Source organism: Myxocyprinus asiaticus, chromosome 13 (genome assembly GCF_019703515.2).
Source record: "Myxocyprinus asiaticus isolate MX2 ecotype Aquarium Trade chromosome 13, UBuf_Myxa_2, whole genome shotgun sequence".
In the NCBI taxonomy this organism is placed as follows: domain Eukaryota; kingdom Metazoa; phylum Chordata; class Actinopteri; order Cypriniformes; family Catostomidae; genus Myxocyprinus; species Myxocyprinus asiaticus.
In genome coordinates, this window is record NC_059356.1 from 47,287,804 (window position 1) to 47,300,102 (window position 12,299).

The 12,299-nt window shown below is 40.2% G+C and overlaps 1 protein-coding gene across 1 annotated transcript; it reads left to right on the plus strand.

Annotated features, from left to right (window-relative positions):
* The first annotated feature begins 8,903 nt into the window (after positions 1-8,903).
* LOC127451006 (phosphoinositide-interacting protein-like) lies at positions 8,904-9,302 on the plus strand. Its single transcript, XM_051715483.1, has one exon. The coding sequence runs from the start codon at positions 8,904-8,906 to the stop codon at positions 9,300-9,302; it is 399 nt and encodes a 132-aa protein (XP_051571443.1).
* Positions 9,303-12,299: the final 2,997 nt, after the last annotated feature.

Consider the following 12,299-nt stretch of genomic DNA (forward strand, 5'->3'; position numbering starts at 1 on the left):
CGCTACATTTGCCACATTGCATATGCGAAGGGAGGAATCAAAACCTGCTTCCCTGAACCGTCTCTTCTCAGATAGCACACGTACATCTCTGAGATGTCTGTTTTAGATCTTTTCATCTGGAAAGCATAACATTCTATATAACATCTGCTAAACATCTTAAAAAGATCAAATTTACCAAAATTCTAAATTAAAAACATCTCAAAGACATTTGTTTACATCTGGAAGACATCTTTTTTTTTACATTGTTTGCTCATCTGCAATACGTCTAAAAGATGTTTCCTCTCTAATGTCAATAAGACATTCAGCAGATGTCTTTGAGATGTTTATGATTTAGAATGTTTGTAAATCTGATCTTTTCAAGATGTTTAGCAGATCTTAATTAGATTATGATGCTTTCCAGATGAAAAGATCTAAAACAGACATCTCAAAGACGAATATGTGCTATCTGGGATGGGTCTATTCTTTCAGACAGTTCTTGTAAATGAATATTTAGTTAATTGCTGCTCATTTAAAAGAAAATGTTTTCTAGTTTATTAGTTTATAGAATAAATGTATATATTACATTTAACAATTGTACCCCAATTTGTTGTATATCTCCCTAATGAAATGTATAGCCTATGAGGTAATATTATTTAATTCTGCAATCATAAAAAAAAAAAAAAAAAAAAAAATTATATTTTCTTATAGCTTCTATAGTTACATTTTGTTTGTAACTTTTTTTAAATATTAGCTTGACTGTAGTTTAAGATCCCTGATGCATACTATGCACAATATATAAAGTTTCTGTATGCATGGAATACCTGGATAACCTACTAAATTTGCTAAAATGTGCAGAATACAACCAGAGCACACTGTGTAATATACTATCCAACACTGTAATACACTTACCTTCCATTTCCAATGTATCGAATATTAACCGGAAGCAATATTTACTGCCATTTTTAACACCACTTCTTGACTCATCATTTGAATGGACTGATAGTATTAGTCATTTACCTCTGTCTAGAGATAATATTACATTATTTAAGTGTATACAGATCTATAGAACTAAGTTAAACTACTATTTAGACATATGTAGATAAGCTGCAGTAGTAATCATTCTAAATAGTATTAGTCATTTACCTCTGGCTAAAGATCAAACTGTCAAGTTTGTGTCTGTGGGACTCGTGCACGCGGCCGACACGAGGCCCTAAGCGACAGAATTCTGAATGAACAAGTGCAATTTAAAAGTATAAAATTTACTAGAATAATCAAGTATCCAAATCCAGATAAGAGCTCAATTAATGATCAGTAATAATTGGAATCTCAACCTAAATTTGAGGTCAGAATAAATTATTAATGGAGTCAGATTCGGTCTTAACTAAATCAAATAGTTATGATGCTAAAGCCACATGCGCACGTAAAAGACGAATGCGCACATACATTAACAGCTTCGCTGAATTCCGTCATTGGGCCAGCGAGGTGGAATTTTTACACCAATAAATTATGGCATTTCAGGCAAGTGCTACTCGCCATGAGGGTTTTGATTGGTGCCTTCCGCATGACAAGACACGTCCACATGCAGCAGACTTTGCCAGATGAGATCATTCTGGATCTGATTAAACACTGTAAAGCAGAGTAAGAAATTAGCACACGCCAAACGCGGGTACATTTTGTGGTGGGTAATTTTAATCATCTGTTTGCCACTGTGGCGAGTGACCTTTAAGACATCTCGGGGTGACATATAACAAGAAATGCCTTTAGATACACAGACGTGCGCTTGAAGAAACACATCTGTATTTTGCAGATTGTATTTTGCACATCTCATTGCACACATCTGCAAGTTCACTGTATTTTGACATTATAATTCCAGATTTGTTGTAGTTGTATATGTTACCGTAAAAAGCAAAGGGCATGCAGTGACATTGGGACTACGGGTGGGCTAAATTGTCATGTGTTGTTATAATAATTCAGAACAGCCTCAGAAATGGTGCTTGAACAAGAAAATTCTTCTGTGCTTGTCTACTCTTTAGCCTCTATGTATGTTAACAATTTACCATTATGATAATAATCTTATGGTATTATATATTCAGTATATGCTCTTACACTTGTATTATTTACTTAGACCATTTCAAGAATGTAAGAATGTAGTCTCTTTTTCAAGGTAAGTCAGTCCACTCCGCAGCTGTTTTTGGAATGCTCTTGGGCAGTTTGGATAGCTATTTTTCTATTTAAAGCCTTCCCTGGCTCCACTCCTCGAACCTCCCGTGGCTCCGCTTCCCATGGCTCTGCCCGTCAAACCTCTCCTGGCTCCTCCTGCCTTCGTCAAGCATCTCTCGGCTCCTCCCTCTGAGTCTTCCTCGGCTCCACCCTCAACCCCAGAAACTCCAATTCCTACGACTCAGACAGCTCCTACTCCTGTTGTTCCGCCTCCTGACCCTGTTCCTGCCCTGTGGCCGCCCTCCAGGCCCCCTAAACCTATCCCTGCCCTGTGGTCACCTCCCAGGCCTCCTGAACCTATCCCTGCCCTGTGGCCACCCCCCAGGCCTCCTGAACCTATCCCTGCCCTGTGGCCGCCCCCCAGGCCTCCTGAACCTATCCTTGCCCTGTGGTCGCCTTCCAGGCCTCCTGATCCTGAATGCCCCGGTCCTCGCCCTAGGGGGAGACCTAAGAGAAATAGTGCTCCCGGAGTGAGCCCTTTGGGGGAGGGTTCTGTCATGAACTCAGTTTCCCAGCAAGCACTGTGGCCTCCAAACATCGCCGCCCTGGACTCCAATTCCCACAACACATTGCACTACCTCGATCCCAATCACCTGAACTCTGATCAGCCTCACCTGCACCTTGTCACCACAGTTATGACTGCACCCTTTATAAGAAACCCTGTCACGTTTTGTCAGTGCGAAGTATACGCTCTATTCCTTGTGTCTAAGACATTACCAAGCCTTCATAGTCTTCCTGATCTCTTGTTAAAGTACCTTAGCCTGTTTTGACCACAAGTTTGTCTCTAGCCCTGTTACCTCTGTTTGCCAATCGTCTGACCTTCTGCCTGTACTGATTATTGGATTTTGCCTGCTGTTTGAACTATACTGTTGCCTGATTAACATTAAACTGCCCTTCTAGAGCATCCTACTCTCCTGGTGTAGTTCCTGACAGTTTGTTCCCTTCCATCCCTGAGGAGACATTCTGAAATATTCTCTGGTTCAGTAACAGGACTACTTAGGATATTTACAACACTTCTAGTATCTTATTCAAACAATTCATGCAAATGGAGACTTCCCTACCATGCCATGAAGCAAAGAAAAACAAAATGAACATATATAGACCATTTCAAGGACTGTTCGTTGGTGACGTCAAGTGATGTCACTGTTCCGTGAACATCTCCTGCTTGTCAAAACAGAGACCATTTAGCAGAGATGGGCCACTTCTATTAAAATGAATGGAAGAAATTGGAATGCCCAACAGCAGTCAACAGTCAATGAAAAAAATACAGCCTCATCACTGCTGCCTTTAAACACTGAGCGTGCCTCTCCTCGGGAGATCGGTCTCTACCTGCTGGTGTCTTCGTGGGTCCAGGAACGAAGTGGTGAGGGTCCGGTGCGAGTTACATGCATCTCCGGACCCTCACCCCGGCCGGGTCGCTCGAGTGAAGCCGGCGCCACACGCACCTCGGACCAATCAAATTTGACTGCTTATTTGAAATATGTTCTTTTATCATAATCTTGACCAACCGGTTGGAGATTTCGGTCTTTCCCCATTCAAGTAGATAGCAGTTGCACTTAAATGTTTCTCACAAAATGTGAATAAAATTTTTTAAATAACATTTTATTTCCGAAATGATAACTGGACGCCTCTTGCTGAATTAAACATGCAATGTATTGAGGTCATGTGACAACAATGTACTCTTTGAAGTGTTTAAAGTTGCAAAATGTGTATTATTTCACATACTATTTTTTTTAAATATTAGGCTTTGTACAGTACTGCGCAGTATGCTAGTATTCTCTCCCAAACATAACCAGACTGTTAACAGTTCACAAATGAAAAGGAGTCAATTTTAAAGACTTTTGGCCAAATGTAAGGAAAATATAAATAGCTACAAGTGGTTATACAAGAGTTATTTTCAGTTAGATTGTTACAAAGCTTGATTCTATATCCAGAACGTGCTATGACCTACAAATCCCCCATGAAGCTACATGAATCCCTCCTAACAGACATTCATCCCAGCGCCTACAAACCCCATAGCATACAGAATAACACACATTAAACAGTTTTACTCTGAGGTCACCTTTTGAATACCAACGCTATCACAAACATAGTCCTAGAGGGCCTCTGGATGCCTCTGCTGCAGCCAAAGGCATCCCCTATGGGAATCAGTCTATAGAGTGGCAGGCAGGGAGGTTATTGGTAGCACTGAGGTATCCCCATCTTCCCCAATCGCCAGAAGAGTCCCCCTGCCTGCTCTCACCAGAATGTTCTGCTGCCAATAGTTGGTGCGGGTGAGTCACTTCCACCCTCCCTTATGAATCCAATATACGACATCAGAGATCTTAGCCAATACCTGGGCCTCGCCAGTGGCTACAGTGCTTTGGAGAGTAGACCTTTTTCCGTTATGGGCAGTTAACCCAAACATTGTCTCCGGGAGCAAAGTTCTTGTCATTACTGTGGACATCGTACACTCACTTCTGTCTGGCCGCTGCACTCCCCTGCTGATCTCTCACCTTTTGGTGGACTACCCGTAGTCTGTCTCGCAGTCGCCGCAAGTAGTCTATACTTGGCCCCCCCCAAAATCTTTGGCTCAGGAGGAAACCAAACACTTAGTCAACAGGTGTCTGGTGCTCCCAGCCGAACATGAGAACAGCCGGTGTGCAGCCTGTGGACTCCTGGACCACCATCCGGTAGGATCACAGGACAAGGAGTGGGTGACAGTCTCAGTCACGCTGGTGTTCATTGGTCAGGATGACCAGCTGTACGGCCAGCTGTATGGGTCTTCCTAATTCCCAGGCACTGGCAGAATTATCCAAAGACTTCCACTTTGAAGTTGTGTCCCTAGTTGCATATGCTTCGGGCCACTTCGTGAAGTAGTCCATGGCTACCAGGAAGTAGCGGTTCCCAGCCTCTGAGATCAGAAAGAGGCCCAGGATGTCCACCCCTACCTGCTCCATAGTCTCCCCACTTGGTGCTTGGCACCAGCGGTACAGCAGAGAATTATGGATGGTGAGAGTGTCCCACTGGGTGCAATAGGCTTTCACTTCTGGTTTCAGTACCGTCACTCTGAAGCTCATGATGTTCCATGCCTGCCCAGTCGCCTACCTCTCCATCGATCTGTCGCACAGTCACCTGTTTCTCTGCCTTCGCTTACTCCTCCAGCCATCTGCACTAGCGGCAGTCGACCACCTCACACAGGCGACGGGACAGAGTGTCTGCATTCCCATGCTGCCAGCTGGCTGGATCTCGAAGTCATAGCCCTGAAGGAACTCAAACCACCGGGCCACCTGACCCTCTGGATTTTGAAAACTCAGCAGCCAGGTAATAGAAGCATGGTCAGTCTGAAGCCAGAATCCTCAGCCATAGAAATATGGCCAGAAGTGGAGGGGCGCCCGCACCACCGCCAACAACACCCAACAAGAGATGCAATAGTCGGCCCAGTTGCAGGTCCGGCCTTTCTCAGTCAGCCATTGTAGTGGACTTGCAATGGTGTCAAAGTTCTGCACAAAACAACAGTAGTAAGATGCCAGTCACAAGAAAATGAGCAACTGAGCAACTCGGTAGTGTCCTTTGGCATGGGCCAGTCCCACACCACTGTCACCTTTGCCAGTTCAGTGGCTAGTCCCACCTAGCATGTGGTTCTTCTTGGGGTTAAGGCACAGACCAGCTTGGCAGATGGCAGCAAAGACATCCTGGAGGTGCTGCAGGGCCCCAGCAAAGTTTGGGGAATTTACCAGCAGGTCATCCAAGTATAACAAACAGTTGCGACGAGGGATGCCCGTAAGCACCCCCTTCATCAAGCGCTCAAATTTGGCAGGGGCATTGCAAAGTCCAAACGACATTACCCGAAACTGCTAAAGCACTTGACCAATGGTAAAAGTGGTCTTGGGCTTGGCCTCCAGGGCCAGTTCCACCTGCCAATATCCACTTTGTAGGTCAAGGGAGCTGAACCAACTAGACCAACTCTGTGTCGATAATTTAATCCAAGGTGTCCTCAATGTGGGGCAGCGGATAGGAGTCTTTCTTTGTGACTGCATTGAGGCGTCGGTAGAGAACACAGAAACACCAGGAGGAGTCCTTCCTAAGCACAGCAGGAGCCGCCCATGGACTGTTAGACGACTCGATGACTCCTGCCTTTTCCACCTCCAGGATCTTCTGCTCTGCCACCAACTGCTTGGCCAGCAGCAGTCAGTGGGGTCGCAGACATATGGGTGGGGCAGTGTCAATTTCATGCTCAGACCCTCACCATCCTTCCTACTCCTGCCAGCCAGCTGATCCTGTCACTGCTCTATGGTCCGCCTTTCCTCGAGTGCAGAAACTAGAGTCATGTAATCAAGCAGAACTTGCAACGCTGGGCCTTCGAGCGCCAGGGCCAACTGAACTGCAGCGTCCTCTAGGCTCCAGCCAGCATGCCACACTGCCAGTTGGACCTAAGCAAAATAGGGTTCCGGGGGCACTGATGCTGTGTGTCCCTCTCCAAGTATTGGTCCAAGATTCATTTTCTCTTGTTCTGTCATGGTTGTAAAGTTGTTTATGCTGTTTGTAAATTTATCCAAATAAATGTTCCTTGTTGTTTTACATTTTTGGCGGTGAAGGAGAAAGTGCATCTCTGTCTTGACCTCACCTATCTCTGTTTATCTGTCTGTCTGTCCATTCAGACTCAAAAAGGCCTTATTGGCATGATTGTTAGCTATATTGCTAAAGTATTAAATTGACAATACAGAAAATAAATATATAGGGTGAAGTAAACAATGTATGAAACAAATGGGACAATAATTTAAAAGGGGGGGGGGCAAAACAAAAGAATAAGACTAGAATATGTCTATCTTTCTTTTAGTCTTTCTGTCTACAGAGAGACAGAGAAAGGAAGAATGGATCACAGAGGAGTAATGAAGGAGACAGGGAGAGGGAGAATGCAGTCAGATTTCCACTTAGTGTGTCTAATGCACTTGACCACACAAACACACAAGCACGCACACTCGTCTTGACTCGTCTCACATCAGTGTTGCAGACAGGACTGGTGCTGATCTGACAGATCAGATAGAGATCAGACTCAAAAGGATAAGAACAGATACACAGCCTTCAGGTAAGAGCTTACATTACACCTCTACTCTTTGTAAATCTATTACCATATTTATCCATAATGAAAGAGTTACAGTATCCCGATCTACAGAAATCATATTCATAGCTTCAGTATCTGTCTAAAGATTTGCATTATGCAAAAATGTTGAGCTTGAATTTCTACTTACAAAACACCATGTAAGATGTCTAGTTGAAATACCAAGGGGTTACCTGTAGTGTACAGTAGTGTGCAGTTGTGGGCTGTTTACTTTATAAACAGCAGCTCATTTAAGGGTGTGGTCCTGCACATCTGATAAACCAAACAGTTAGATTTACTTTGTTACATGTGTCAGGGTTTTGCCTACACAGAAGTATGCTACTAGTGTATTTTCACAAAACACTGCATATAATGAGAGTTGACTCTTGTTTGTAATCATGTTGTTTGTGAAGTGAATGCCAACGTACTATAATTCTGCTTCCAGTACATGCAAAACTCAATATGAACTCAGACATTTCTTATCAAATTCTCCCAAAAGCAATTGATCTGAGCTATGCTATCCACATTCATATTATAACACTGTACTCTTACTGTATGTCAACAACTGACTCACTTTCAGAAGTGTAAATGAGATATTAAAGCTATAGCGGGGGGAAGGTTTTTCAGTGTGTAACAATATAATTTTTGGTCTGTTCCTCGCAAAAAGCTATCATATGACTATAAATATAGTGCACAAGTTGTACATCCAGATTTTAGATTATACATCTATTGATACATGCAGGGTTGTTCGCATTCTTCAGACTTTATTAGTAGTCTTTACTAAGGGAAGCATTACTATTATTAATTCTCATACTAAGTATTAAACTAAATGTTTTAGGTGAGATCATCATGGTTTACTTATAGCTGACTCTTCATTTCAAAGCAATATTCCAGGTTAAAGTAATTTTGACTCGTCCCTCCTTTTCTTTAAAAAAAGCAAAAATTGAGGTTACAGTGAGGCACTTACAATGGAAGTGAATGGGGCCACATTTTTGAGGGTTAAAAGGCAGAAATGTGAAGCTAATAATTTTATAAAAGCACAAACATTAATTCTTTTGTTAAAACTTGTGTATTATTTGAGCTGTAAATTTGTTAAAATCGTCTTTTTGAGGGATTACAGGTTTACGTAGTTATGTCGTCATGGCAAGGAAGTTGTAAAATTTGATATAACTACACAGAAAAGTTTAGTAAGGGATTTTATCACACTAAAATCATGTTAACACACATATTGTTTATGTCTTGTGGCTATACTTTTTGGCCCCATTTACTTCCAATGCAAGTGTCTCACTGTATCCTAGATTTGAGCTTTTATTTAAAGAAATGAGTCGCAATTAATTTTGTGGTAATGAACATTGTGCTACAATTGCTGTTGATTGAGCATAACTTGTTTTGAACCTGGAATATTCCATTCTAACATTGGAAAAAATTACACACATCAACTTTAATTGAATTTTTTTGTTTTTGTTTTGTTTTTGTGAATGAAAGATTGAATGCTTGAGTTCACTCAGAAAACTCAAACATCTGCTCTTTGTTTTTTTCCCCAGAATCCAGAACACGAACAAGTCATCAAGGTGCCATTCGTCAGAGATCGTGGGAGGCATAACGGCTGGACACACCTGACGAAATGCTGTCCATCCCAGATCACAAGCCTCTCCAGGACTGTTCCAGCTCAAATTCCCACGACCAACTCACACCCAACACCGTGCACACGGTCTTCAGCCTGGCCCACCACGAGTCATTTTGGACCCCTCAACCGTCGTCAGGAAACTGCGAATTTTACTGGCATGCAATTCTCCTCATGACTTCTGGGGGCAGCGTACTGATCTGCGGGATGGTTTTGAGTGGACTGTACTTCGCCGGGGTTTCCATGATGGCCACCAATATTCTCGGCCCCGCCCTGCTGTCTATCGGTCTGATGGTGCTTGTAGTGGGTGTGGTTTTGGTGCCCATCACTCGGGAAATGAGGCATCAGAATGCTACGATGCGGATGTGTAGCTTTTATAAGCCTCAGTTAAACCCGTGAGACTGCCGATAATTAAAGTTAAATACAGTACAAGGAGAACTTGTTCAAAAATGAATGGGAGAAATTGTAACATTGTGTCTCTACAGTCCAGCCGATATCCCCCATGGAGGTATCGTGAGGTGTTTACCAAAGTTCTTGAAGCACATGCGCATTTGCTGGATTAGCCTGAAGAATGCAGTTTTACTCTGATTTGGGTTAAAGACGCACAATTAATCATTGATATCAATTCTAGATAAACGTTGCTTGAAAAAATGTAATGTTGTCTGCTTTTAAATGGTTATCAGTGGAAACAGCTGCTTTTTGGAGAAGGGTATAGCTGCAGGCACTGCTCCAAAAATGGGCAGTCGCTCCAAACCACCATTGAAAATATAGGGAGCCCCTTACCTAACCCTTTCCCTAACCTTAACCGTGCGGGGAAGTGATGGCCCCTTTTGGAGTTGGTGCAACCCCCTTTTGGAGTGACCACGCCCCTTTGGGAGTAACCCCGCCTCTTTCTGAGATTCCACCCCCATTTGGAGGTCTCTGGCCTGCAGCTATACCTACTTGGCTTTTTGAAACCAGTTGTTTTAGTTACAGCATCTACCCTCAGGAGCTAACTGGACCAAACCAGGCAAACCTTGACACCTGGTTACTAACTTTGAGTTGAATGGCTTCAAGACATTTGCACTAAGGCCAAAACTCCTAAAAAAAAAAACCATGATGTGAAAGTGCATTAAAAATGTACTTGTGAAAAATTATTATCTACTGTGTGAGGTGCACTTGATGTTTTCTGTTTTTAAACCTAGAAACATTTTACATGTAAGTCCCCATTGACACATCTCTAGTGTTTAAAGTTACATAAAAGGACTGTGGCATGTAAAGTGCATGGACATTGTGGCGTATAGAGTTCTCTGTGCTTCATGTGCACACATTTAGAGTGCTGTGTGTAGCTCTAAATGGGTTTTTGTGGTAATAAATTAATTGCATTGTGTACAATTATGGATGCCATAAATACACTATTTATGGTTGTGAGTGTATATACAGTATAAATGCTGTATACAGTGTGTGTGTGTGTGTGTGTGTGTGTGTGTGTGTATATATATATATATATATATATATATATATATATATATATATTATTATTATTATTATTATTATTATTATTATTATTATTTAATTAATTAAATACAAATAAAATCAAGAATGTTCAGTTTATCCAGTCATGTTTAATTTGATTGTTAGCAAGTTCTTTGTGGAATCTTATTTGATCCTTTAAAAGGATATTTTAGGATTGGTTTCAAATGATGATATAAATCAAGAATCAAATTAAACCCAACTGGATAAACTGAACGTTCTTGATTTTATTTTTATTTGATTAATTAATTAATTTATTCAGTTTAGTTCTTATTTCATCCTTAGATTTGTATTTGATTTTAGTAGGATGATTTAACATTTTTGGATTTAAATTCTGATCTTGTTACATTTCTTCCTGATTGTTTTATGTTGGTTTAATAAAAGCAGAAAGTTATTTTTCTTTTCTTTTTGCACTATTACAAGCCACACTGAGCTTATTCTGCTAAGCAAACTGTTGTAATACAAAGACATATAATTTGAGTTTACCCAGTGACATATTTTGTTCATTTCAAACTTCAACAGTATCGTAATTTCCTAATTGATGGTTTTCTAGATGTTTAGATACTAAATGTTTAAATGCTAGAGTAAATAAACAAAACTCTCAAACAGAAAGTTGCGTGCAGCTTTGGTACACAGATCCACAGTATTGAATATCTTGAGTCTGTATTTGACAGGCAAATTCTTAGGATTAAAATCTGACGCTGAATCCAAAATATACAGGTATTACTGGAATGTAGACAAACAGCATATGTGAGAGGACTGATATTTAGAAGATGTACTGTATTTATAATATGCCTAGTTATATAGTATGCTATTTTGAACATATCCCTTATTACACAAAGTTTTATTAAATATGCAAAATAACTCGTGAGGTTATGTGAGAACAATGTAGCATACTGTTTGAAACATTTAGCATGCATACTACATCACACTGTTTCACATGGTTTTCTTTTTATAATAAGGCACTACACAGTGCACAGTATACATCATACAGTATATAGTGCAGGAATAGTAGAAATAGTATAGCATGGTATTCCTAAAAAATTATGTTGTGTCATTTTTACAAAAACCTTGATTAAATATGTAAAATAACTAGTGAGGATATATGAGAACAATGTAGCATACTAAAGTTTAAAATGTTTATTGTTGCATACTGCATACTGTTTCAAATACTAGTTTTTTTAAGTATACAGTAAAAGTGTGTACTGTGCATGACATACATTTATTCTGCATAAATAGTATGAATAGTATGGCAGAAGTATGCTATTCCAAACATAGCTATTTTTACACACATTTTCATTAAATATGCAAAATAACTAGTGAGGTTATGTGAGAACAATGAAGCATACTAATGTTTCAAATGATTATTGTGCATACTGCATACTGTGTCAAATACTATTTTTTATTAGTAGTAAACAGTGCATACTGTACAATGTATACTGTACATACATTTATTCTGCATAAATAGTATGAATAGTATGGCAGAAGTATGCTATTCCAAACATAGCCTTTTATAAACAGAATTTGATTAACTATGCAAAAATAGTGAGGTTACAATTGCAGACTGTTTCATACTATTTTGGAAAAGACAGTAAACAGTGCATACTCTGCATGATATATTGCATGTACTATATACTGCAGAAATAGTATGAATAGCATAGAAGTATGCTATTCCAAGCATAGCAATTTTAACAAAACTTTTAAATAAATATTCATATACAGTAACTAATGACGTTATGTGAGAATAGCAAACTAATATTTAAAACGTTTAATGTGCATACTGTATACTGTTTCACATACTATTTTTATGTAATTGTTTTATTATTATTATTATTATTATTATTATTATGATTAGACAGCATACACTGCAAAATGTGCACAGTA

What these genes read in the sequence shown, in the direction of transcription:
- LOC127451006 (XM_051715483.1), top strand. Translation starts at nt 8,904, where the DNA reads ATGCTGTCCATCCCAGATCACAAGCCTCTCCAGGACTGTTCCAGCTCA.